General features: G+C 39.3%; 1 protein-coding gene across 3 annotated transcripts; it reads right to left on the bottom strand.

Moving 5' to 3' along the window:
* Positions 1 to 913: 913 nt before the first annotated feature.
* On the bottom strand, positions 914 to 27,468 carry zranb1b (zinc finger, RAN-binding domain containing 1b). 3 transcript variants are annotated; one of them, XM_079833538.1, is made up of 10 exons: positions 27,040 to 27,468; positions 22,935 to 23,888; positions 20,413 to 20,600; positions 20,166 to 20,319; positions 17,109 to 17,180; positions 15,995 to 16,193; positions 12,291 to 12,411; positions 8,332 to 8,461; positions 7,100 to 7,329; positions 914 to 2,876 (listed from the first exon to the last, which is right to left on the bottom strand). In XM_079833538.1, exons 2-10 carry the CDS (start codon positions 23,770 to 23,772, stop codon positions 2,658 to 2,660), a joined length of 2,151 nt encoding a protein of 716 aa, XP_079689664.1. In that variant the 5' UTR covers positions 23,773 to 23,888; positions 27,040 to 27,468; the 3' UTR covers positions 914 to 2,657. The 3 variants fall into 3 exon arrangements, with proteins under 3 accessions (XP_079689664.1, XP_079689665.1, XP_079689663.1); XM_079833539.1 differs by having other exon boundaries at positions 1,025 to 2,876; positions 20,518 to 20,600; positions 27,040 to 27,401; XM_079833537.1 differs by having other exon boundaries at positions 1,025 to 2,876; positions 20,166 to 20,600; positions 27,040 to 27,401.

The following is a 27,468-nucleotide window of genomic DNA, read 5'->3' as shown; positions in this document are numbered from 1 at the left end:
AATCTGTTGTGTTCCAAATGTTGGTTGATAACTCAAAAAATAAGCTTTCAGTAAGATTTTGTTTGGGCGCAGTACCAAACTTTTTCACTGGATGACGTTCAAGCTCCATTACAGCCATATATTTCCACAATTTATGAAGTAGACATCCTATTCAGAAGTAGTATGGAAAGTTTGGCAGAATTTGATACGAATTCAACCTCTAATAAACGTAAAAAGAACACGTATGTGCGTTCGCCGCCACTTCACAAAAATGCGAATTTGTTAATTGTTTTGTTCTTTATATTTAAAACATTTTCAGACCTTTTTTTCCTCAAAAAACATCCATAAATGTATCTTTTGAACTGAATAAACAAGTATTTTCTACCAATCTTTCATGATATTTTCTGTTCATCGCTATTTCAAAATAAAGGTCTGACATTGCCTGTAATATATATATTTTTAAAACAATATTTAGTTTGTCAAGATTAGTTTCGTTTTAGTATAGGATATTACTGTTTTAAAAATGTAATGGCCGTTGACACTGGTGTGGTCACTTTTAGAGTTGTTTAAATTTAGCTTGAGGGCGAAAAGTTGTTCATGCAAATTTGTCACACTGAACAACAGAAAGCCGCTTGTTTTGAAAGTGACTTCTGTGTGAGAGTTGCCTCACATCACTATACCACATTTTAACAAAATGTTGCTAATGTGACCAGACCTTTACACACTGAAACTAAACAGCTTGGGTTCCCACAGTCATGGAAAACCATTAGAAACCTTTAAAATTATGATTTATGTAAATAACATTTTTATAGCAGGATTTTTGCAGGTTTTATGAAGGTATATTTAAGACTTTTAAAGACTGTTCTTTTTAAGAATAAGTAAGAAACGTAAGGAATACATTGAAGTGAACACCAATAAACGTCAATATGTTTTTGAAATGTAAATGTCTTGGGAGAAAAAACTTCAGAGTTTAAAAATACAACTTCCAACAGATAACCATCACTTGTTAATTCATTTTTTACAAAGAAGTAGCTTGAGTCACTCTGCTAGAAAATGGAAATAACTTTTACTGTAGCTTACTTACTTTACCTCTGATCACACGGCAACATAAGTGATTGTCTTCCAGTCCAAATGTCTATTCTTAAATCAAGATGCATTTAAGCTACTGAAGATACAAAAAGACATGATCAGAATTTTTTCTCTGTAGTGTTGCTATGGCAACTACAAAAATACACTTGGTTTCATAATGCTGGCATGTGGGGAAAGTTTTAAACCATGTGTGTTACAACTAACCCCACGTTACATTGTGCCCCGCTCTCCCCTACTGCACACACTGTAAAAGTAAAAATACTCTACAACATAGAAGTATATAAGGTATATCAATGAATTTGCTATTGCAACATCCTTAAATAAAAACAAAACGAATAGCTGCAATGCGCACTTCTCTCATTATGGTTAAGCATGTGTGGTTTTGTATGTAGGAAATCACACTTTTTGTTTTGTTTCAAAGTTTTATAATAGTTTCATAGTTGGACATTCAAAACACTTAGGTCTTCAATATCACCAAATTTGGTCTCCACCTTATATATCAAATTTACCATAGTGTAGCAGAACTATCACATAATTTAAAAAGAAAATAAAACATGAGGATGCAAGATGTGAGAGGGACTGGGCACAAATACAAGAAGGTGATGAGATGAGAACAGGAAAACAAAGCCAGTTAACCGGTTATATTAGCACTGCAAAAACACTCCACAGATCTCTCTGAATCTTCACTTTGGTTTACATCAAGTCTTTGAATGTGATGAAAGAGGTTTGGAAACCGAGTGGAAAAATGTGCACTGAAAACCTGTGGCCAGACATTTCACAGAAGACAAACGTCACACACAAATACACAACTGAAAGAGTGAACGGACCACATTAAAGAAGAGTTGAAATAATGTTCCCTTCCGAAAAGGGCATGAAATCTCATCCAACGGACACAGTAAACTGACACATGCCTCTTCTTCCTCGCAGCGTTCACATTTGCAGTGCAGTTCAAAAATGCGACGACAAGATGTAAGTGGAAAAGCATTCATTTCTATGGCTCACAAACTATTATCCAGATAAATACAGAAAATCTGTTAGAAATCGAGTTAAAATGTCCACTTGCGTTCTCCTTGTAACGCTCGCTCGAGGAACGGAGAAGCGACGGTTTTATTTAGAAAAGCAATCGTGCATGTGATTCATAGATAGCGCTTGTTTGCGAACATGTGTAGTGAATTATGTTTTAGTAATCTCAGTCTAGAGTCACGCTACACAAGTAAAAGTAGACATCGGCTCCATTACAAACAGAGCCAGTCATTTTAAAAAGGGTGCTTAAATTGCTGCGATTTTCTTTCCTATTCCTTCCACTCCTTTTTCTTAAATCACTACAAGCGTTGCAACGGCAAATTAAAAACAAAACACAAACGAAAGCAAAGAACATACTCTGTAAAGACAAATACAATCATGATTGCATTCCTTTATTTTGCAGCAAACCCAAAAGATTTGCTGTATTAGTGACAAAAACCCGAAAAAGGAAACAACGGGTTTGTCGCTCGGTTGGGGCTAAAGGTGTGTGTTTGTGTGTTTGAGTATGTGGGGGGAACGCAAGAGGGCTGTGTTGTAGTGTCAAGTGATGCCAACTGTTCGTTTGTTCACTCATCTTCGTCCTCCTCCTCTTCCTCTCCGTCAGAAAGAGTTGGACAAGCGGCAAGCTGCCGATAACCGTCCAGCCACTTCTCCACCATTTGAGTGACGAGCGGGTGGTTCCGCCTCCTCGAGCTCTTCTGCATGGCCACCAAAACACCGCCCTCCGTAACACAGCAGTCCATCCACTGCCTCAACATCCGCTCCTGCTGCTCCTCCGTCCCCATCTGACAGACACACACAGTAACCAATCAGAGAGCTTGTCAAGGTATATCAGCCAATCACAATGGTAGCTTTTAAACAAGTTCCAAATAGAGGGCGACAGTGCCCACTTTGTTGCAGAACAAAATGTCAAAGTATCAAGTTATGTTTGCCACAGACCTCATTTTACTCATAAATTGACAACCCCATTATAAAACCCAATAGGAAAATCTCGACCTGCGGCGAATTAGTCTACCGGATTCTGATGTCATACTTACACGATTTTTGCCACATTTTGCTTGTTTCGACTTTCTTAATGGTGTCATTTTCTGTACAGCAGCATGGCTAATAGTAGTTTTTCAACACGAGTTCTGGTTGTTTTAAAACCAAGTTGAAATAATGGAGGCTAACGGCTTTAACAGAAGCAAATACTATCGATTAACAACCTCGTAGCTCACAGTAAGGCTGTCTTTAAAGGTTATTTTTGTCTTTTTTCTTCCAGAACCCAACCATCAGGTTCCGGAAGTAAAAACGGCATTAATTTTCCCCATATAGAAACTTGATTTTTTAACAATGACTTATAAACATTGAGCTATGAGGTTGTTGATCGATAGTATTTTCTTACGTTGAAGCCCACATTATTTAAACTTACTTTTTTAAAACTATCATGTTTAACAGTGGAGGAGTTTGTGCTGAAAAACTACACTACCCATGATGCTGTACAGAAAAATTCTACCAATCAGAGAGATGAAACAAGCCAACTGCGCCAAAAGCAATTGAGTCAGCTTCCCTATACTCTCAAAATACTTAAATATTTGTATATAAACTTGGTTGATGTGTCATATTTAAAACTTGAAGAAGAGCGAACCCAACGCATTTGTACCTTAAAGGGATAGTCTAATAAAGCCATCTTTTACTCACTATCCGCTTTTTTTTGGACCTCAAAAGCAGAAATTTAAAAAATAGTCCTGCACGCGCTCCTTCCTATAATGCTATAATGGCAGTGGATAGTGACCAGGCTAAAACATTACAAAAAATATACAAAAGTATCACATAATGATACAGTGAGATGCGCGCCATATATGAAAAGTATTCAGGAGGCATACAATAAGGTTTTGCGAGAAAGAAACTGTATTATTCAGTCAAAATACACAGCTCGGCCGTTACTCTGCGCATGCTCCTGTGAGTGCGCACTCCGAGCCGTCAGCAGCCTCATGTAACATTGTCATGACAACCGGTACACAACATTCACTTCAGGAGGTTTTATCATTAGTATTATTGTATTATTTCTTATCATATACCTTATAGAAAAGACGAGAGTCGCGTTTGTTTCTACGGAGCCTGATTTCTCAAAATGGTGTGTGTTTGTGTCTTATCCTGGGTACCATGACAACAGTGCGAGTTCTAGTAAGCATGAGCGCCGGCGGCTGCTGGCTCAGTATTTTGACTGAATAATACGGTTTCTTTCTTGCAAAACCTTATAGTATGCCTCCTGAACACTTTCCATATATGGCGCGCGTCTCACTGTATCATTATGTGATACTTTTGTATATTTTTAGTAATGTTTTAGCCTAGTCGCTATTCACTGCCAACTTAGGAAGGAGCACATGCAGACTATTTTTTTAAATTTCTGATTTTGAGGTCCGAAAAAAGATAGAAGGACATAGGGCATTAAAACAACAGCAGGGTGAGTAAAAGATGGCTTTATTTTCATTTCAGGGTGAACTATCCCTTTAAGCTTAGGTGAGAATTGACGAACGTGGAAGCGCAGAGGATAGAGCAAAACAAAACGCCGGTCACAGATTAAAAGTCTAAAACTAGAAGTTTTAAAGAAAAATGCCGGAGGATTTTGATACAAGAGAAGAGGAGCTACATCATCCTTCTGCCAGAACTCGACTCTCTTGTGAAAGCGCGGACGTACAGACGTTGCCGGAAGCCAGTGATTATGGTTTATAAAATTTTCAATTTGGATTTATTTTCTTACAAAAACCCATCACTTCACTTCAGAAGGTATTTATAACCCACTGGAGTCGTATGGATTAGTTTTATGATGGATGGATGCGCTTTTTGGAGCTTCAAAAGCTTAGGCTCTATTCAATGTCATTATAAAGTTGGGAAGAGCCATGATATTATTTAATATAACTCAGATTGTGTTTGGCTGAAAGAATAAAGTCATATACACCTAGAATGGATTGAGTGTGAGTAAATAATCTAATCATTTTCATTTTTGGGTGAACTATTCTTTTAAGTACACACTCTTGAACCTTTGTATTTTTGTCTGATTTTCAAATACTTTTTTTTTTGCTTCAAAGTTTGTAATGTTATGATTCACCTCTTGGTTGGCTTTGTTTCATGGCTTGTATATAACGCCTTAACAAACACTTTTTTAACATCCCTATGGGAGAAATGAATGGAAACAATACTTCCGGAACCAACGCCTCTAATAAAGGGGGTGGGGGCACTGTTGCACTCTATAGAGCGCTGCAGGAATTACATTTTTATTGGCCAAAGCCCGGAAACGAGTTGCACTTTAGTTGCTTCCTGGTTCCTTCGTACTGACGTCAATAAGCTTTCTGAATGGGTTTTCGGTTAATGCCTCAAATCTGTGGTTAACAGAAGCTCAAGATAATTTCTAGTGATTTTTGTTCAAAGCTTTTATGTCCTGAAAAACGCAGTTGCAAACAAAGTGGCTAAATGGGACTACAGAGGTTGTCAGGGACCTTAAACAACATCACACTGAACAGGAAAACTCACCTGCTCCGCTTTTACAGCATTATTGTCTTTAAAATCACACTCTTGTGAACTATTACAACTTTCAGGGGAAATGTTTTAATTAAGTTTTCAGAAGCTTAATGGTGGTGAATTTTGAAGTCATGTGACCATGTATCATGATGAACATGTCAGAATCATAAACTTTTGTTGGTCACTTATTTTTTGCAATAATCCAAAAGCCAATGAAAACTCCTATTGTCGTTTTGTACATGCACTATATTGCCAAAAGTTTTGGGATGCCTGCCTTTACATGCACATGAACATTAATGACATCCCATTCTTAATCCGTAGGGTTTAATATGGAGTTGGCCCACCCTTTTCAACTATAACAGCTTCAACTCTTCTGGGAAGGCTTTCCGCTAGGTTTAGGAGTGTGTTTATGGAAATTTTTGACCATTCTTCTAGAAGCGCATTTGTGAGGTCAGGACTCTGTGCAGGCCAGTCAAGTTCCTCCACACCAAACTCGTTCATCCATGGCTTTATGGACCTTGCTTTGTGCACTGGTGCGCAGTCATGTTGGAACAGGAAGGGGCCATCCTCAAACTGTTCTTACAAAGTTGGGAGCATGAAAATTCACTGGAACTAAGGGGCCAAGCCCAAGCCCAAGCCTGGAAAAACAACCCAACACCACAATCCCCCCCTCCACAAACCTTTACACTTGGCACAATGCAGTCAGGCAAGTACCGTTCTCCTGGCAACTGCCAAACCCAGACTCGCCCATCGGATTGCCAGACAGAGAAGCGCAATTGGTCACTCCAAAGAACACGTCTCCACTGCTCTAGAGTCCAGTGGCGCCGTGCTTTACACCATTGCATCGAAAGCTTTGCATTGCACTTGGTGATGTAAGGCTTGGATGCAGCTGCTCGGCCCTGGAAACCCATTCCATGAAGCTCTCTACACACTGTTCTTGAGCTAATCTGAAGGCCACATGAAGTTTGGAGGTTTGTAGCTATTGACTCTTAATGGTGGCAACCTATCACGGTAGAGAGTGACCCATTTTTCACAAATGTTTGTAGAAGCGCCTGCATGCCTAGGTGCTTGATTTTATACACCTGTGGCTGTGGTGATTGGAACACCTGAATTCCATGATTTGGGGGGGGGGGTCCCAATACTTTTTGGCAATATAGTGTCCATACATATTTATCATTCAATACTACAAAATATGTAGTGATAAAACCAATGAATCAAATTTTTATTTCAACAAAAAGAGTATGATGTTGAACTTTCAGCATTTTCTAAAAAACATGGATACTAAAATAAATGGGTTGATTTCAGAAAAAAATTATACACATTAAGTAATTATTAGACATTAATGGCTACAAAACAACTTAGCCTTCAGACAAAATAAAAAAACAACAACATATTTTTGTATTTTTTTCCCCATACTGAAAATTCAAAAGTAGTGTAAACCAGCTTTAACACCTCTAAAATATTCATGATCTACAGAGTGTTTTCGTGTCAGCAGAGCTGTTCTCACCTCTTGTGCAGACAGAAAGTGAATGTGCAACAGCTTTCGCTCACTGTCAACCAACGGCAGGAAAGTGACTGTGACATCATCGTCTGTGTTCAGGTTGGCGCCCGCACCTCGATTATCGTAGCCATCGTTCTCCATGGCAACCAAGGCAGAAAAGTGTCCGCGCGTGTAACCCAGGGCGATAGGGCTCTTCCAGCAGAAGCTCTGCTCCCATAACAGAGGCAGATATACACCTACAAGATAACAGCCAAAGCAAACAGTAATTACAGAAACTCTGCGTGACTGACCCCAAACGCCAACACTGTGTTTGAAGTCAGCGGAGTGTTGACAGAGATATATTGATTGTTTCTGCTGGCAGTTTTGTCATTATACCAGCAATAACAGCCTGTCAGTGGCAGATATAATAAATCACACAATTCTTGGTTCGACATAGTCAAACAAGCCCACAGAATTATGCTAATGTGCTTATGCTAATCATTACTGTGAACACTGATCAAATTAATATATGTAATCTTTAGACATGTGCCGTGACTCTTTATACGTAACTAGAACAACACATCAACCAAGTAAATTATTCAAATGAGATTTGGCTATTTGTAGATTATTTTATTTTTATTTCGATTTTAGGTCTTTTTTTAGACAACTCTGCCTGTTTTTGCGCATTACAGAACTCTACAACTAAAAATCTTTCATAAAAACAAAGTAATGTTGAATTAATATTTAAAACAAAAGTGTTATAATTTACATTTACGCGCATATGAACCATTTATATATATATATATTAATAATTTATATATACACTACACAAAAGTCGGTTATATATTTTTTATGTTTTTGAAAGCTTCTTATGATCACAAAAGCTTAAAAATAATATATTATGAAATTTTACTGTTTTCTATTTGAATGCATTTTAAAGTGTAATTTATTCCTGTGATGCAAAGCTGAATTTTCAGCATCATTACTCCAGTCTTCAGTGTCACATGATCCTTCAGAAATCATTCTAATATGCTGATTTGCTGTCAAACAAACATTTATTATCATTATTATTATCAATGCTGAAAACAGTTGTGCTGCTTAATATTTCTGTGGAAAACATTTTATAATATTTTTATTGATAACCAGAAAGTTTAAAATTGTCATTATATTGGTCATAGATTTGAGAAATCAATATTGAAATCAAAGCAAACCGTATGAAATATCTACACACTAGTGTAGCGTGCCTAAAGGCAGCTCACCCTGAAAGCGTGTGTATCCCAGCGTCTCTCCTCTGAAACTCTTGTAGTATTTCACACCGTACACTATGATGGGCCTCCGAAGGATGTGTGCCAAAACAAACACATGTGTCTGCTCTAAACTCGCACCCGGCTGCAGGCAGAAGAAACAAGAACACAGAGAGACACTTGTAAGTAACACTTTATTGCTTTACTAGGGAAACCCAATCCTATGTTTCATTATGAAAAAAAAATATTCAACATGAAATGCCATTTTGCAATTAGGGCTGTGCATAAATAGTTGAATATTTGAGTTGTAATAATTATTTGAAAAATAAAAACACTATTCGAATTTTGCGACATGTTGCTTTGCTGGCTGTAAGTGCAGTGAATCCATGATAAATCATAAGCATGCAAGCTAAAACTCACAGTTATTACTAAATGCATTGGGTGGCGCTGTGGGGATTTGTTTTTGATCACAGAATGTTGGAAGTTTGGAATGACTTTGATCAAAATGATCTTACAAAATAATCGTACAAAAACTGAGAAACTGAGTTCTCATAATATCACCACCACCGCAATGAGAGAAATCACATGAAATCCAAACACAGAACCATTGTCCAGTTGAATAAGGAAACACAGCTGTCCATCACTGCATTCATGACTGCAGGGAAGCACAGCTGTACAGAGAAGAGAACTCATCAGATAACATAATGATCGAGACATACAGAATGCTTCCTTCAAGTTTCGTCGGGGGTGACGGGTGCAAAAACAGAAAACACAAAGTTCTGTAAGGAACTTCACTTAGCACATCCGTTATCTTTTGTGTCCCCGCAAGTCTGTGTTTTCGGAGGAGCGCGTTTTCTCTGTTATCAGACTGAGGAGCCAACTTTCGCCCAAGCATGAGGATATTCTTGTTTTACTCAACATGAACTTGTGAAACAATACAAACACAAACTATATTCTGACTCAAAGTGTATATATACATGGGTTGGATAATGAAACAATCACTGGCCATCATAGTTTTGGAGGTTTCACGCCTTATATGCATGGCCTGGTGTCCAATCTTCACTGATTTTACTTCCCACCAGTAAGAGCAGTGTGAAGGTTGAATAAGCAGCGCAATAGCACAGCTGTACATAAAATATTGCAATCCACACAACATAATGGAAGACATATCATTATCTGTGTTTATCTGTGACCAGGGCAGCAAGTCTTTGTGGTGTATCGAGAGCTATGGTATTCAGGGTAATGTTGGCATACCAGCACGTAAAACGAACCACATCAGTAACAGGAGTAAGGTGCCTGAAAGGGATGTTCAGGTGCCGGTTGCATAAACCGATAAGACTAGTCTTACAAGTTAGACATCAATTTCTTTCTTTAATACTGTTCATGACGTTTTTAAATCAGTTATATAAAAACGTAGACTGGCCTAATATGATACCAAAAAGTAAGACTGAATGCCCCTTGACTAACTGCTAGTGGGACATACTAGATCTTAAGACACGGTATTAACATAATAGCTGTGTTTATGCAAATGGATGCAGGTACTAACCCAGATTGTATCCAAAAAACATAAAAATCACCTAAAAACAAAGCTACCCAATTCACTGCAGAATTAAATGTGAATTAAACGCTCTCCTGTTTCCACCAAAACTGTTAGTAGGGAGTCAATATTCATGGTCCGGCTGCAATAGCCAATTTGGTCACTTGTGGCAATGCGAAATTGGTTTCAATGGTGCCAACTGTGCAAATATTGGAACACGTGCGAAACATGTATTGTTCTCTGATGATTCCATCACATCCGAGTTACGGTGTGGAGAAGCCCCAAAGAGGCCAAACAGTGAAGCACAGGGGTGGATCAGTGATGGATTGGGCTCCAATATCATGGCATTCCCTACTGTGCTTGATGGGTGGTGGAGGAATGGGCGTCACTGCCAAAGACTACCGAACCATTCTGGAGGACCACGTGCACATAATGGTTCAAACATTGTACCCTTAAGGGGGTGGCATGCATCAGCATGATAATGCACCAATTCACACAGCAAGACTTGTAACAGATTGGTTTGATGAACATGAAAGTTGAAGTTGAACATGGCTCCCATGGCCTGCACAGTCCCTAGATCTAAATATTAGTGAGCCATTTTGGGGTATTTTGGAAGAACCAGTCAGAAAATGTATTCCTCCACCAGCATCACACAGTAACCTGGCTCAACACGGCTCAAAATCCATCTGGACACTGTGAAGGACTTATAACTGTCATTCCCAAGACGAATTGATGCTGTTTGGCTGCATTATTGTGGTCTAAAACCAAGTGTTTCAGTTTCATTGTCCAACCCCAGTTTTTTCTGTACAATAATTGGTGCTTTATTAGCGTTATTAAGTCGCTCTACTTGAGCTTAAAGGGTAACTAAACCCTAAACCAACTTTTTTTAGTTAATGATCTGTAATACTGGGGCTTTATTAATGCTGTTCATTGATTCGAGTAAATGTTTTGACATTTGAGTATAAAGTGTTTTAATTCTATAAAATATGGTGTAAAACCGCCAAAGTGCTGCCCTCTTAAGGTTGAACGGTGGCTACTGCAGTTGAATTTTCCTATTGGACGTTGCGGTACATCGTGACGTAGGATGGTACCTCCAACGGCTCACTATCCGCGCCCCTAGCACGAGCTCACCACGCCCTCAGAAATGTTTCCCCCAATCACATGATGAGAACGGCTTTACTCCAGTATGAACTGTCATGTTACATGAAGTGGAAACATTATGAATGAAACTCACTTGACACATGCTTTAACATTGTATTGAAGAAAATACGGTTAAATAATGCAGTTGTCAGTACACGTCAGGCTTTTCTTGCGATTTTATTGCCGCCCGTCATGTGTACAGATAATTTTCATACATGAGACGCGCTTTCAAACCCTGACACGCAAGTGGTTGCCGCGGACGCAGATAGATTAGGTCGGTTCTCTTGCGCGGCTGCTTCACTGGCATCGTCGGCATCGGGAGTTAACGCAGTTTGAGCAGCGGCTCGCATTGATAAGGCTCCGGGTTTATGTCTACAGACAATCCACCCTCCTCCACTTCAGGTGAAGGTAGGAGAAATGACCGCTCTGTTGCAAAGCTGGCGTCACTCCAGTCATTCTCCATCATTGCGACTCGCGAGTCTGACAGCTGTCAATCAACCCGTCACTGCGGGTCTCAGGTGCACGCCCTCCGCTCAGCCCCGCCCTCGGTTCGTCCCCTCTGTGTCCGCCGGGCTCTGCCCACTTTTCCAGCATTTTTTGAAAATTGCCAGTGGGTGGAGTTAAGCTCTGAGCAGGGGTTTAGTTACCCTTTAAATGATTTTATGTATATTTTTTGTTTACACACATTGTTTAATGTTTATCAACTAAAAGAAAACCTCAAGATATAAAGTAAGCTTGTTGTGTATATTGCCTAATAATAATAAAATAACATCTTTCTCGTTCAACTTAATTTAAATAATATATTTTTTTGAATGAGCCCAAATAATCAAATATTTGCAACCCATTTTGCTGCCACTATTTGGCATATTACCCAATGAAGAAAAAAAAACAAAAAAAAAACAACAACTTGGTTTAGAGCTGGAGTGAGTTGTTTTTTGGATCTTGATGAAAGCTTACGAAGAAAAAATGTCTGTTCCTTCAGAATAACATGCATTGATGAATCGTTCACAATAAGACCACAAATGTGATTTACCAAAGTAAATAGGGTGAGTTCTGATTTCATGTTGACTTTAAGCACAATGAAACGGTCCAAAAAGCTGTATGGAAACAACCAACTAATGGAAACAACGCTATAAATAAATGTTGAAACATCTGTCCAGCCCTCATCCTCTCTGTATGGGATGTGTGTCTGTATGTGCGTGTTTCTGTATCTGACTCAACTGCAGGTATCTCGGTAGGTGGTGAAATATGTATGTTTCCCCTAAATCTATCAGCGGCTATAAATCTGGTTGCTTACCTGACTAGCTAATGATAGTATGAACGCCCAGTCCTCCTGCCACTGCTCCTCCCGCAGAGAGAAATGCAAACCAAAGCTCTGGGAATACCAGGATTCCCACTCTTTCCAGCGCGTATAGAACCTGGAATACACATACATTATATCTGTGATGAAATCACAGAACCAATTACAACGATTTCAATCACATTTGAAATTAAACAATGACAAGATTTGCTGATGAAAAAATGCATGATGCTGCCCATGCAAAACTAAATACTAGGGTGTTCTGGGTAATTAAAGGTGACGTAAGTGAGACTTTTGAGACTGTATCAGACCAAGAAGCACAACACACTTTTAGCCAATCAGTGGTAGAGGGCATGTCCACTCATGATGGGGGTGGAGAGAGAGCAAGCAAGAAATTTGAAGAAAGACTGTAGAAAGAGAGATGGCTGAGAGACATTACAAAAGAGAAAAGCTCAGAGGAATATCACTGGAAAAAGAAGGGTTATGATCAGGCAAGAGCTTCAGCACGCGTGTTTATATTAGAAAAGCTTTCCAGTGCTGGAGAGACCTAACTGTGCGTTCACACCGCCGCCGGCGAGAGCGTCAAAGTGGCCGGAAGTCATTCATTCTCAATGGGAGCCCGGCGGCGAGCTCCGGCGAGAGCGGCGCGGCGCGGCGCGTCTTGGACGATTTGGGCGTCAAGGAGAGTTGAAGTCAGGTCAACTTTATGGTAATGAGCTATGACGCGGTTCGGCGGCAGCCGGCGGCAACCAATGGGAATGTAGAAGTGCTCCGCTTGAGATGATTCTAGAGAACGCAGCGCTGTAAACTTCGGTTCCGACCACATTAGTTCCCAAGCAAAATAGAGGAGGTTGATCACTGCTGGTGCGGCGGGTTTGATAAGAAGACGTGCAACATTATTTATCCACCACACAAATGGCTTTTAATTGGTTTATTTCGTTAGCAAACATGTAACTATAATTGTTAAGTTCTTTCCATCGATCTGCTTTTTTAAAACTTTCACATTTAAATGATTTCATGAGGTTATATTATACGGTTATACCCTACCTGTGGTTAGTCTGCACAAACGCAGATCAACATGAGTGTTTGCTTTGCAGCCCCTTTAAATGCCGTTTCAAAAAAGACCAAGCATTCGATCTACGTCAGAGCGGCAGCGCGTCCACGAATCTTTCTACAGCGTCGATGGCAGAGCGGCCAGAGCGAAGTTTGACGCTCTCGCCGGCGGCGGTGTGAACGCACAGTAAGAAAGGAAGGCCTGAAAATGGACGCAGAGGTTGCATTGTTTCTGCTCCATACATGAGTCACATTGGTTTCACAGAACCAAGTTATGCTGTTGTTGTAATGTTAGCTATAGTAACAGGACAGTTTTGAGTGTCATTGGCTATGTTTACATGCACAACTTTTGTTTCAATCGGACTGAATTCATTTCGATTGATGAATCTGAATGTAGTTTACATGAACGCTAAACAAAGTGATCAGGTTGATGTGCGTGTTTATATGTCACAAGCTTCAAATCGGAATAGATTTTTTTGACATGCGCACACTGCACAAATATGCAAAGTTTCCCGCTGTTTGTACATAATAACTATTCTCCTACATTCTTTTAAACAGCAGACGTAATATTTATCCATTTCTGGTCATAATTGACCGTTCGCAAAGACCCGCCCCCTTTAGTTACTGTTGCTATGTCCGACAAGCCATGGTGCTCTCACACCGCGCACGTTCTCACGTAGAGAAAATACATATCGGAGCAAAGAGGACACTGACAACACGCCGACAGACAGGACAGAGCAAGTTACTTTTGATAGGAAACAAAGTCTGAAACTTTGAAATTGTCATTTTTTTTTTTAAGAAATTGAAACAATAAATACCGTTTTGTGGCTCTTTAATGTGTCGTGATCGCTGTAGCACCTCAGTTAAAACTGCCTGTGAACCGATTATCTCTTCCTTGTACTTCATTGATAAGCAAGAATAAACATGAATGAACACTAAAAGAAATGTTTCAACCGCTGAAAGACGTCAGTACACACTGTTTTTCCAAGTTCAAGTCCACCGACGGTAACCTACTAACTCTCCTGACTGCTTTGTCGGACAAAACGGCAGATTCGGCAATGTGATTGGTCAGATCGCCTGTCAATCAAACTTGCAGCGAAGGGTGAATTTGGGGACGATGAGCATATTAACCGTTTTGCCATGCTGCTTATATTTATCACGCAGTAAAAATGCCCCATCCTGCACACAAAACCAGTCGTCTGTGAATGAGAACCCGAAACAAGGACTGGTGGGACGTTGTCCTGCTCCACTTCAAAGACGCTGAGTAAAAAGGATCATTTTAGAATGACGGGACACTCATTTATATGACACTTTATTCAACAGGAAAAACAGCCCGTTCTGTGCGTCATACGTCATTATGCTATTTCTACGTCTTTGCACAGTTTTAGTTTTCAATCCGATCAAGTGTTTACATGTCCTCTCGATTGGAAAAGAAAAGGAATAAAACTCCCCTTCCAATCCGATCGAAATTTCATTCAGATCGATTATTTGGTTGCATGTAAACGTAGCCATTGTTTGTCTGGATCTGGTGCGTTGCAGGCGACTAACCAACTCTTGCTTGTATATACTCTTGTGTACTGCATGTTCATTATTTGCTCTTGCTTGTCATTCGTCATTTCTCGCAAAACATTATTTCCTGTATTTTGACTGAACAATACGGTTTTCTCTCTCGCAAAACCTTATAGTATGCCTCCTGAACACTTTCCATATATGGCGCGTGTCTCACTTTATCATAGTGTGATACTTTAGTAAAATTTTTGTCATGTTTTAGCCTGGTCACCATCCACTGCCATTATAGGAAGGAGCGCGTGCAGGACTATTTTTTGAAAAAATCTGCTTTTGAGGTCCAAAAAAGATAGAAGGACATAGGGCACTGGAACAACAGCAGGGTGAGTAAAAGATGGCTTTATTTTCATTTCAGGGTGAACTATCATTTTAAGATATTTTTTTATGAAATCCGAGAGCTCTCTGACCCCTCCATAGACAGTCATTTAATTAGGTAGTAAAGAAAAGAAAGGTAGTAAAAACTTGTTTTAATCGTCCATGTGACTCCAGTGGTTCAAATTTAATTTTATGAAGCAACAAGAATACTTTTTGTGCGCAAAAAGAAATGAAAATAATTCAACAATTTCGTTCTAGCCTTCTAGTCAGTCTCCTACGCAGTTTAAGTTGTAAACAGTGCAGCGCTTTCGAGTTCTACAGCAGCCGATGCTGTTCATGTGAGCACCACGACGCATGCGTGTGATGACGTGGGAGCTGCACTGTAATTACAACGTCAACAGCGTAGGAGACTGGCACAGGCTAGAACAAAATTGTTGAATAAAGTCGTTATTTTTGTTTGTTTTTGTGCACAAAAAGTATTCTCATCGCTTCATAAAATTAAGGTTGAACCACTGGAGTCACATGGACTATTTTAACGATGTCTTCACTACCTTTCTGGACCTTGAAAGTGTTAATTACATTGCTGTCAATGGAGAGGCCTGAGAACTGGGATTCGGATTTCATCAGAAATATCTTCATTTGTTTTCTGAAGATGAACGAAGGTCTTACGGGTTTGAAACGACACGAGGGTAATTCATGACAGAATTTTCATTTTTGGGTGAGCTAACCCTTTAACATGAACCCAGCCTACTAATTTCCAGTCTTACCAGTGAGAGCAGTCGTGTAAGCTATCGTTGAGGCTCTTTCTCAGGACAGAGTCTTTGTCGTAAATTCCCCATGTGGCTTGTAACACAGAATCCAGAAGACAATCTCCCGCGGTTCTGTTCCACAGAGCATACAGCCGGCTGTCCAGACGTGTGCCCAGCTCCAGAGACCAGTTAATGATGGGAGACTCCTCTTCCAGCTCTGAACACAGAATAAATCAGTTTCACTGCACATCCAGTGATAAATTCTGTTTCTGCTAACGGCCTGCTGATCTTCAGGGATGCAATGAAAAGAGAGCAGCTAAGGCATTTTCTAGATCAGTTTCTTCTCAACTGGTGGGTCACAACCCAAAAACAGGATACAGGTCTTTTTCTGATCCGGAACAATACTAAATGCAAATAATAAAATTCAACTAACCATATAATCGTGGATCATTAGGACAGCAAATAGCTAAAAAAAGCTTTCCATAGCTTTTGATGTTAATGTAAAGGTTGTACACCCAAACTTTACTATTTCTTGGCACACTGTTAAAGGGTTAGTTCACCCAAAAATGAAAATTATGTCATTAATGACTCACCCTCATGTCTTTCTACACCCATAAGATCTCCGTTCATCTTCGGAACACAGTTTAAGATATTTTAGATTTAGTCAGAGAGCTTTCTGTCCCTCCATTGAAAATGTACTTACATTTTAAATCTAAAATATCTTAATTTGTGTTCTGAAGATGAACAGAGGTCTTACGGGTATGGAACGACATGAGGGTGAGGAATTAATGACATAATGTTCATTTTTGGGTGAACTAACCCTTTAACTTGGTAGAAGCTAGTTAAATTAGATGCCAACGTGGATATAAATAAATATAAACAAAATGATTCATGGTAAGAGAACATATGGCCCAAATTGCATTAAATACTGGTTCACTTGCAAACAAGGCCAACATTGTGCTGACCAGAGTTTAAAATAATTGAATTTCAAGACACGGTCCTGAAGTAAAACTAGTTGAGAAGCACACATCTAGATTTTCTCTTGAACAACACTCAAAAACTAAACAGTTTTATTTGTTGCCTATTATTTTCTGTTTAAAGTATAAAAAAATGATAAAAAAAGTCACTTCACCTTTTTGTACATCTCGATCCAGAACCTCATCGAACAGTTTTTCTTGAACATTTGGGGGAAGGTCTTCAATATCTTTGAAAGAAAATAAAAAATCTTTTTCAGTTACAACTTTAACGTCTATGTTAAATGGGACATATTATGGATTGTTATTCCACTTTTAAACATTCTTTTAAATAGTGTTCCTTTCAAGCAGTGTTATCAAGCATTTGGGTAAATATAATTAGTTACTGTACTAAAGTATCAAAGATATCAGCAACTTTTACCCTACTTGACTAAATTTTTGACTAAAAGTATATGTACTCTTTACAGCATTATATTTGTGAAATTGTGTAATGATGCAATTACTCGTTACATTTGTCCAAAGTCACTTGAGGTTAGAAAAAAAAAAAAAAAAAACTGGTACGCAGGGAAGGAGACCAGAGGCCGTTTTTTTAATGGATGTCAATGGAGGAGAAGCTTCATTATGCTGAATAAACTACTTTTGTTGGAAAAACGGCTAATCATTTATTGAATCGACAGCCAATCGGTTATTCTTCAACATGTTTGCTCTTAAACTGTCATTTTGGATCGATCTATTTTTAAGAGTTTAAACAGAAAAAACGCTGTTTTGTAAGAAGTCACAGACAATTGCATGACAGGTATGATTCAGTTTACGGCACTTCTCATTCATTTCTATGGCATCCGCAAACAGTGATTGACTGTCGCACAACTATGAACAAAATTCAATGACATCAAGGCTGTAATGTGATTGGTGTTCGAGGCACACATAATCCAAGTTAGCCGTTACCCCTTTTCCAATGGTAGAACCATGGACCCTCGTATCTACCAATAAAAAGGCCATTGCTGTGTCCCAATTCGCATACCATCCATCCTAAATAGTATTCTAAATTAGAATTACTGTGTCCCAAATGGTAGTATGTTGAAATGGGCATTAAAGATACCCGGATGGTGTACTTTTTCTGGTTAGTATCAGAAGTACAGATCCGTGAACATTTTAACAGCTAATATTGCCCACAACCTTTTACGTCTTGGATGAGGATTCGCTTAGAACTACAAACAAGGATAGCTAGTGTTAAAGAACTACAAACATGGCAGATGTGCTAGACTGACGGTTAAGTAGAGAGGTTTTTAGATAAGGGCATTGAGTGATTAATAATCAGCATCTAACCTAATGAAAAGATATGTATTCAATGTTCTCCACATTATATTTAATCTGCAACAGCATTGTGAACTTTTATAAAGATACGTTTGGTCATTAACCTTAAATTCATCAATATGCAAACACATGAGGAGAGATTTACGCATGAATGACTCATGACTGGCAGATCAATGTGCTACTACTTTCTCTCCGATATGGTAGGCAATTTAAATAAATTGAATGTGGAGGAATTAAACTGTGATAAGACTGACAGGGCAGTGTAAACAGCGACAGGATGTGACAACTAAGTGACAAAGCGGTCCGTTAAATATGCAGTTATGATGAACTAGTATGTCCCAAAGCTTGCCTACACTTCTGCTACACACTCAAAACGATGTACTTTTTCTTCACAAAAGCAGTACATACTTTTAGGGCATAGAAGTAGGCGAATTGGGACACAGCACACCTCTGATTTTGCAAGGCACCTAACTTTTTGTGCAGCAGTTTATTTCTGCTACAAAAGAAGTGATATCGCCATATACAGGGCATTGAAGGTACTTTATCTTGTGCGTTTTGCCCTTACTCACCCAAACTTGTCAACAAGGCTAATTTACATGAACGTGAGTGCATTAGCAGGTAGTTGCTGAATCGCAGGTGTTTAAAATATAAGATGAGGACATGACTGCAGCTGAGGTCAAAACCAGTGTCCAGTGCAAGCAGGCTTGGACTATTTCATTTTACTTAACCTTTTTCAATAGTATTGGTTTAGTTATGCCTTTTTGAGCACTTGAGCTTAACTGAGACTTGAGTGTTTGTAGACTATGTTCGTTATTCTTTCATGTTATGTCAGGGGAATGTCCTTTAACACTATTGGCCATTTTGATCAGAGCGAAAAATGACGAAAGCCTGATTGCCCATGAGCAGCTTGTTGCAATATTATGTTCTGATTGGTCAATCGCTGTTATTTATAGCTTGTTAATTATCATACATAGACATTTTTTATATTTAATTTGCATGATAAGCTTTACATAATACAGAACACTGTTAATAAAGGTGTGTGTCTGTTCCTGTATTTCAGTCACATTTAATGCTCTATATATCTGGTAACACTTTACAATAAGGTTGTATTAGTTAACATTAGTTAATGCATTAGTTAACATGAACTAACCATGAGCAACACCTCTGTTCAGCATTAGTGCATCTTTGTTAACCTTACTTAATATAAATCCAGCTGTTCATGGTTTGTTCATGTTAGTTTACAGTGCATTAACTAATGTTAGCAAGATTTTAATAATGCATTAGTACATGTTGAAATTAACATTAACAAAGATAAATAAATGCTTTATAAGTGTAGTACATCATTAGCTCATGTTAACTGATGCAGTTAACTAATGTTAACTAATGAACCTTACTGTAAAGTGTTACCATATATTTATTTGTACTAACTTTTCATTATGCTTATATTTGATTGCATTTGCAATATTTAATGATTTATTGAATTCATGATAGTGATTGAACAAAATTAAACAAATCAGTATATGTTTTATTTTCATTTTAAGGTATATTTCATGTGGAATTTTTGCATTTTATTCAACATGGAAAAAAATTATGTATTTCATGCCTTTTATGCATCTATGCTTATATTTCATTATAATTTTATTTAATTATTTACCGCAGCATTCTATGATTAATTTAATAATTTCATTATACATTAATTTATTTATTTAACTTAGTCTGTTAAATCCATCCATAGTGCACAATTATTAAATTGTGATGTTGCTAGCAAGAATCATTGTAAGTGTTTTTAGGGTAAAAGTTAAAATCATCCGACTCTAAATCTCTGTGACTCGGTGTGGTCTGAAAGCCTGAGATCCCAGGGCAGGAGGTTAACTCTTTCTTTAGAAATTGTGAGTGATCACCTGCTGGTAATGTGAAGGTGACGAGGTCAGTGAAGAAGTAACAGGGGAATTCTCCTTTCCGCCTGTGAAGTGCTGCCGCCACCTCTCTGCGGATCTGTTCTGTCAACTCAGGACACACCAGAGCCGGTATACACTTTGCCGTCTGCTGAGACACCTGCAAAACGTTTACAAACAAACAATATCGCATTGTAAGAATAATTCTGTTCTGACCTCCCTTGACCCCCGCATATGCATGGACAACTCTGACCTCCGTGAGCAGCACCGCGAGCATGTCCTGTCTTTGGAAACGGATGGCCAGATGCACCAGCGTGAAACCAGCATCAAACGCAGACGGGCGGTTGAGAATCCGCACCTCATCTGCGGTCAGCTGACGTGCGATATCACCGTCTGATGACTTGTACGCCTCCACAGCGGCCAGATCTCCCTCGACTACACCTGATGAAAGTGTGCGTTACATATGAGTTGATTTCCGCTTTTACAACTCTTTCATGTTCAATTCCCATCAGATCTATAGGAGCAATAGGAATTTCCCAGAAGACAATGATGCTGCTTTAGAGATGAAGGATTTCATACTTTGATGCAAGAGAGCAGATAGCTAACAGAAGTAGCAAAGCTCATGAGAGAAAAAAAAAAATCTGTCAGTTTGCATCAAGCCAAAAATGAAAATAAAGGTTTGATACCAGCGGATATCAAAAGATTCAGATTTTAATTTCCACTTCAAATCAGTTAAACCACACTTCATAAATTCCGTAAAACTTTACATTAAGGTCTCATTTGTAAACACTAGTAAACTACTTAGCTAATAAGAACAATACATCTAGACTAAAGCATTCATTAATCTTAGTTCATTTCAACATTTACTCATTTTCATTATCGGTTAACATTAATGTACTAACATGAAGAATGGACAATCATATTTTTAACATTATTAATAAATTAATAAATGCTTTTCTATATACTACTCATTGTTAGTTCATGTCAACTAATGAATTAATGTTAAGAAATTAGATCTTATTGTAAAGTGTTACCATAACTTCTTAAAGGGATAGTTCACCCAAAAATGAAAATTAGCCCATGATTTACTCACCCTCAAGTCATCCTAGGTGTATATGACATTCTTCTTTCAGACGAATAAAATCAGAGTTATATTTAAAAAATCCAGGCTAATCCAAGCTTTATAATAGCAGTAATAGTTGCTCTGTTTTTGAAGTCCATAAAAATATGCACCTGTGCGGCAGTGGCTCAGTGGTTCATGTAGGTTGTCTACAAACCGAAAGGTTGGTGGTTCGATCCCCGGTTCCACCTGACCAAGTGTCGAGGTGTCCATGAGCAAGACACCTAACCCCAGCTGCTCCCGACGAGCTGGATGGCGCCTTGCATGGCAGACACCACCGTCGGTGTGTGAATGGGTGAATGTGAGGCAATGTGTAAAGCGCTTTGGATGGCCATTGGTCTGTTAAAAGCGCTATATAAATGCAGTCCATTTACCATTTTACCATTTACCTGTCCGTTGAATAACGTGCTCCACGTGGCTCAGGGTTTTAATAAAGGCCTTCTGAAGTGAATCGATGGGTTTGTGTAAGAAAAATATCCATATTTAAAACTTTATCAAGTAAAGTTTCGGCCGACCGCCTTCTATATTCCATTTATGGAAAAAGTGTTGAAAGTGCCTCTGCCGATCGAAAGACTAACGCGACCAGGTACGCTCGTCAGACGTCACGTACGCATCTTGAATTGCGAGAAGGAACTTTCAACACTTTTCCACGGAAGGCGATCGGCCGGAACTTTACTTGATAAAGTTTTAAATATGGATATTTTTCTTACACAAACGCATCGATTCGCTTTATTAAACGTGTGTGAGGTCAAAATTCCGGCCGGGTCATAGATATATACATAGATACCTCATTAGTACCTGCGTGGATCATGGCGTGGATCGCTCGAATGAGGAATCTACGTATACATATCTATGACCCGGCCGGAATTTTGACCTCACACACGGGAAGTGATGGCAGTCTGCAGAGCTGAAGCGTTCGTCTGATATGAGGTGATATATTTGCATAAATACCGTTCGGTTTCTCTCAGAAACCGATCGTTTCGTGTCTTAAGACATCAATGTGTCGTCACGAGCCGCGGGGTTTAATTTGAAGTTGTCTGTCCATGTTTTTTTTACTCTAATAGAATTCGACCCCATTGACAAGTATTATATGAGTGACACACAGCAACGGTTGGAGTTAAAAATCTTCATTTGTGTTCTACTGAAGAAACGAAGACACCTACATCTTGGATGCCTTAGGGGTAAGCAGAAAACATCAAATTTTCGTTTTTGGGTGAACTATCCCTTTAACACCCCGGAGCCGCGTGGAGTATGTTATTCGACGGACAGGTGCATTTTTTTATGAACTTCAAAAACAGAGCAACTATTACTGCTATAATAATGCTTGGATTAGCCAGAACATTTTTTATATAACTCAGATTGTATTCGTCTGAAAGAAGAATGTCATATACACCTCAGATGACTTGAGGGTGAGTAAATCATGGGCTAATTTTCATTTTTGGTTGAACTATCCCTTTAAGGTACGCTACTGACTTCATACATCCACTAAAAATCACCAAAACACCAGCTGATTAAAAGACATTAAGCAAGTTAGTTAATGACGAGAAAAGATTCTGCAGCATTTGAGTGCAGATACAGACACATTTTTGTCAAATGTGGCGGCTAAATACATTTTGGGGAAACTGTATCTGGCACTAATGGGGCTCATTTCTCACCAGCGCAGGCATTCAGGAAGAGCCAGTCGCTTCTCCGCATCCTGTTCCGGATCTGTTTGAGTTTTTTAAAGTCTGCCTCCTGCTCATTATCGCTGCCCACTGCTCCCGACGCCAGCTCGATCTTCACCTCCGCTTGCCCTTTACACGTAGGGGGAGAGAGTTTCCTCTGTCTGCCCCGGAGACCCCCACCTCCCCCCGCTGTCCTTACGTTTTCCCGCTCCTGCTCGTTTACTATCGACGGGGACGTGGCGCTCTCTGCCTCTGAATCTTGCTGGGGCGCCTCGGGCGTACTGCTGGGTTTAGGGTGGTCGCACACCACACACCTGAGACTCTTTGGCCAGTTCTCGTAGGTGCAAGCCGAGCACGGCCAACGCTGCGTGTGCATGTTGAGCCGATTCCGGTCGTTATATTCCTCGCAGGGGTCCGAGGTGACCGGGGAGGGTCTAGACCCTGACTCTGAAGTCTGGGGGGCTTCTGACGGACTGAGCGGACCCTGTTTTGAGCCCTGATGCCTCTGACAGAGGCACTGCGTGCAGCGGATGGCGCGGGGCCAGTTCAGGTAGGTGCACATGTGGCAGGACCATTTGCTGCTGGTCTCGGGCAGCTCATCTGCGATCCGTACCCGAGGTCGAGCGCTGGAGTCGGGGCAGATGAGCAGAGTGGAGCCCCCCTGGGTGGTGCAGAGCTGGGGGTCCAGGCTGGAGCTGCTTTTGTAGGGTTCCTCAGTGATGATGGGCGCGTTGTGCCTTTGGGCCCGACACATGGTGCATTTGATGGCGGACGGCCAGTTCTCGTAGGTGCAGTACTCGCAGCTCCACTTCAAGCCAAAATCTGTCATCCTCGCTCGTGCCAGTCACCACAGCTGAACGCCCCCCCCTCCCTCCCTCCCGCCCGCTGGTCCTCCGTTCTTCACCTGCTTTCACTCGCTCACGGTCACAGCACCTCCAGTTTCTCCTGCAATAATCACAGACAGGCAAAGTTTAGTTCTTGCTGGGAAAGGAACTATGCTGATGGGCTCCTAAAGATCAGATATCACAAGTGAAATTATTTTAAATTTTAATATCATCAGCATAAGTAATTTATCAACAACAAAAACAGCAGTTATCAGCTATATATATATAGTGGTGACCAAAATGATTACAACACCTGACATAATTAAATAGAATTTTTTTTGGCTTCCAAAACATGATTTCATTTCATAATGTTCATGAAACATGCAAATGGTTGGTCTGACCATCAAATGTCAGATGAAGTGAGTCGTACTGTTTTTATCCACTTTTAACTTTAATATTTGGTGTCCACCTTTTGCAGCAATTACAGCAGCGCATCTTTCTGGCATAGTGTCAATATATTTCCTCTGAGAACTTCAACACTAATGTTATCCATGCCTTCTGCAACAGAAGCCAAAGGCTTTCCTTTGAATGTACAAGATACATGTATATCTGTGTCCAGTTTATTTTTTCCAATGGGTTGAGGTCCGGACTTTGAGTCCATAATTTTCAATGTTCCAGCAGGTTCCAACAATAGTTAAAAGAATGTTTCGGGTCATTGTCCTCTTGGGAAATAAATCCAGGCCCAGACGACTGCCAGACGCCAAGTGTTCTAATAATTTTGGCCACCACTGTGTGTATATATATATATATATATATATATATATATATATATATATATATATATATATATATATATATATATATATATATATATATATATATATATATATATATATTTGTATATTTAAGGTCAGTAAGCTTTTTTTATAAATAAATTAATACTTTTAATTTAGTAAGTATGCATTCGATTGATCAAAAGTGTTCTTCAACAAAAATATTAAGCAGCACAACTGTTTCAAATACTGATAATAATAATAATAAAAAGAAGAAGAAATGTTTCTTGAGCACCAAATCAGCATATTGGAATGATTTCTGAAGGATCGTGTGACAGTGAAGACTGGAGAAAAATCAGCATTGCCATTGCAGGAATAAATACAAAAGGTAAAATATATTTAAATAGAAAATAGCTATTTTAAATTGTAATAATATTTCACATTATAACTTTTTTTTGTACTATATTTTTGGATCAAATAAATGTAACCTTGGTGAGTATAAGAAGCTTCTGTCAAAATCGTACCGCCACCAAACTTTATTTTAAAATGTAAACGAATTTTAGAAAACTATTTGGTTAGTCCACTTTTGATATAATTTGATTTAATCCACAAGTTTAGAGGAAAAAAAACCTGATTGGAGAATGTTCCAAGAGCATCTTGTGCTCCAATGGACCTTTTGTACAAAGCAGTTACATGGTCGATGTCACAAATTTGATTACATTTGATTAGTGACCTAGAAAAGGTGCAGGATATTTTGACATTTTAACCTTTCTTTATCATAAATGTGTCAAAATCATGAATCCCAGATTTTGTAGTCTTACATTTTTGGACCCCACTGTAATTACATTTGTTTACAACTAAATACAATGTTTTTTTTCTGAAGTTTATGAATATGGTAACTTTTTGCATTTGCTTGTACCATTATGACTGACTTTGTATATTATAAGATATCATGCACTTCAAATAATGATACCAACATTTAAAAAGTGATGTGAATGATGCAGAGGACTGACAAAATAAACATCGCATGTATGTCATCATAAATAATCATGATGACATAAGTGACAGTGTATGTACATTGTGTGCTTTTCTCCATGTCTCTTTATATAGTAACAGACACAATCTCTTTACTTTGTCTTTTCAATCACACGTTTCTCCCTCTATGTGAATGACCTTAATCTTTCCATTTGCTGCTGTAATAAAAACGAGCACAAAACATTTTTTCTGAAAGGATTTTTAGACCAGAAAGTTGTTCAGGACTCTGGATTATTCCTGACAGTCCTAACAGGTGGACTATGACAGAGATGAATCCAGCTCACTGGGGCAAACGGTCACATCCTTTGACCTACATTCCTGCACTCTCATTTGGTTATTGGACTAGATTTTGGTTATTAACATTTGGTTAAAAAAAGAGACTTTTTTTTTCATGATGGCCTAGATTTCCCTGACAAATGTGTACTATGGTGGTAACATGGCACAGTCAGTGATGTTATGAAGTGTGGTACTGAATGGTTCACATATACATAGGGTGACCATATTTTGATTACCGAAAACCAGGTCACTCTGCCCGGCAATGAGATTCTCAAATGACACTCGAAGTTTACTCAAAGATTCCTTATTAATTTCAATACATTTAAAGTATGTCCCCTCTGTATGGATAGAAATATTAGGGCCAGGACAGGACGTCCTGGGAAAACAGGACGTTTGGTAACCCTAGTATCATACCACAGAATTTACATGACAAGTCACATAAAACCAGGTTATTACCATGGCACATGTCCAAAAACATGGTATTATCATCATTCAAGTACAAATATGGTAATTGCCACTTTTATCCTACATTTAGCTACACTTTATATACCGTTAAAAAACAACAAAAGTTTAAAAGTTCACAACAATAGGCTTACTGGTTGTAGGTTCAATGTTTTGAAGGGTCAGAATCTGTCAGATTAGGATAGTGAGCTGTCAAAATGCTGGACGCAATACTGATGCTGTCTAGATAGGTAGGCTATGTCATATAACTCTTATTTCACGACAGTAAACCTGGCTATAACGGTGAGAGGACATTTTTCTATAACGGGCGATGTAAATGGAATGTGAGCAGCATTTCCGCCGCTACCATGTATCAAGTTCAAATGTATACAGCTCAAATGCATCCAGCACAAACTCTGCGCGGCTACAATTGTCAACACTCTCGGCTCGCTTCGGAATTCCACACCAAGGTGTCGATGCTACCCGAGCTACAACAACACCATAAAAAAGCTCTAGTGTTTGTATCTGCACTGTAAATAAACAACTCAGACTATACACTGTCCTTTGAAATTTTTACTTCCTTAAAAATAAATACACATTAAATAAATAAATATTTCTAACAATTATACCCGAGCATTAGGTAACTAAAATAATAATATGGATGAATTTGCCCTGTTGCATATACTGTTACTGTGATTTGCCCCCACCCCCCGCTCCCCCCACACACCGAAATATCAAGGCCCTTACCTGTCTTTGCCCCCCACACTTCAGTTGGCAAACACAACCGTTCCCGAGTTCGCTCTTCTGCAAACGTCTGTCCTACCGAAACCCAATCCGATCGGGTCCAAATCCAGCTCAGCACCGACAATCTACCGCGACAGCAGAGCGATTCCGCGGCCGAACTCCCATGTTATTTCTCTCCCTTCCTCTGAAACCCCAAACACCACCGCGATCTTCGGATCAAAGCGGGTTTTAGAGTGTTTTAAACACCGGAATTCCCATATCTGTTGCCGATGTAACCAATACTAACTGCCTCTAATGGCGGCGGCACAGAAGCGGGGGGTAAACCAAAATAAACCTACTCCGGAGATACTGGTAGGAGGGATATCACCTGGATCAGCGGGCACATATGATTGGCTCTCGCTCCGTAAACACCGTGGAAACCAATGAGGGCGC

Source organism: Gobio gobio, assembly GCF_949357685.1.
Source record: "Gobio gobio genome assembly, chromosome: 13".
In the NCBI taxonomy this organism is placed as follows: domain Eukaryota; kingdom Metazoa; phylum Chordata; class Actinopteri; order Cypriniformes; family Gobionidae; genus Gobio; species Gobio gobio.
The sequence above is the reverse complement of the archived record's forward strand: the minus strand, read 5'-3'. Positions and strand labels throughout refer to the sequence as shown.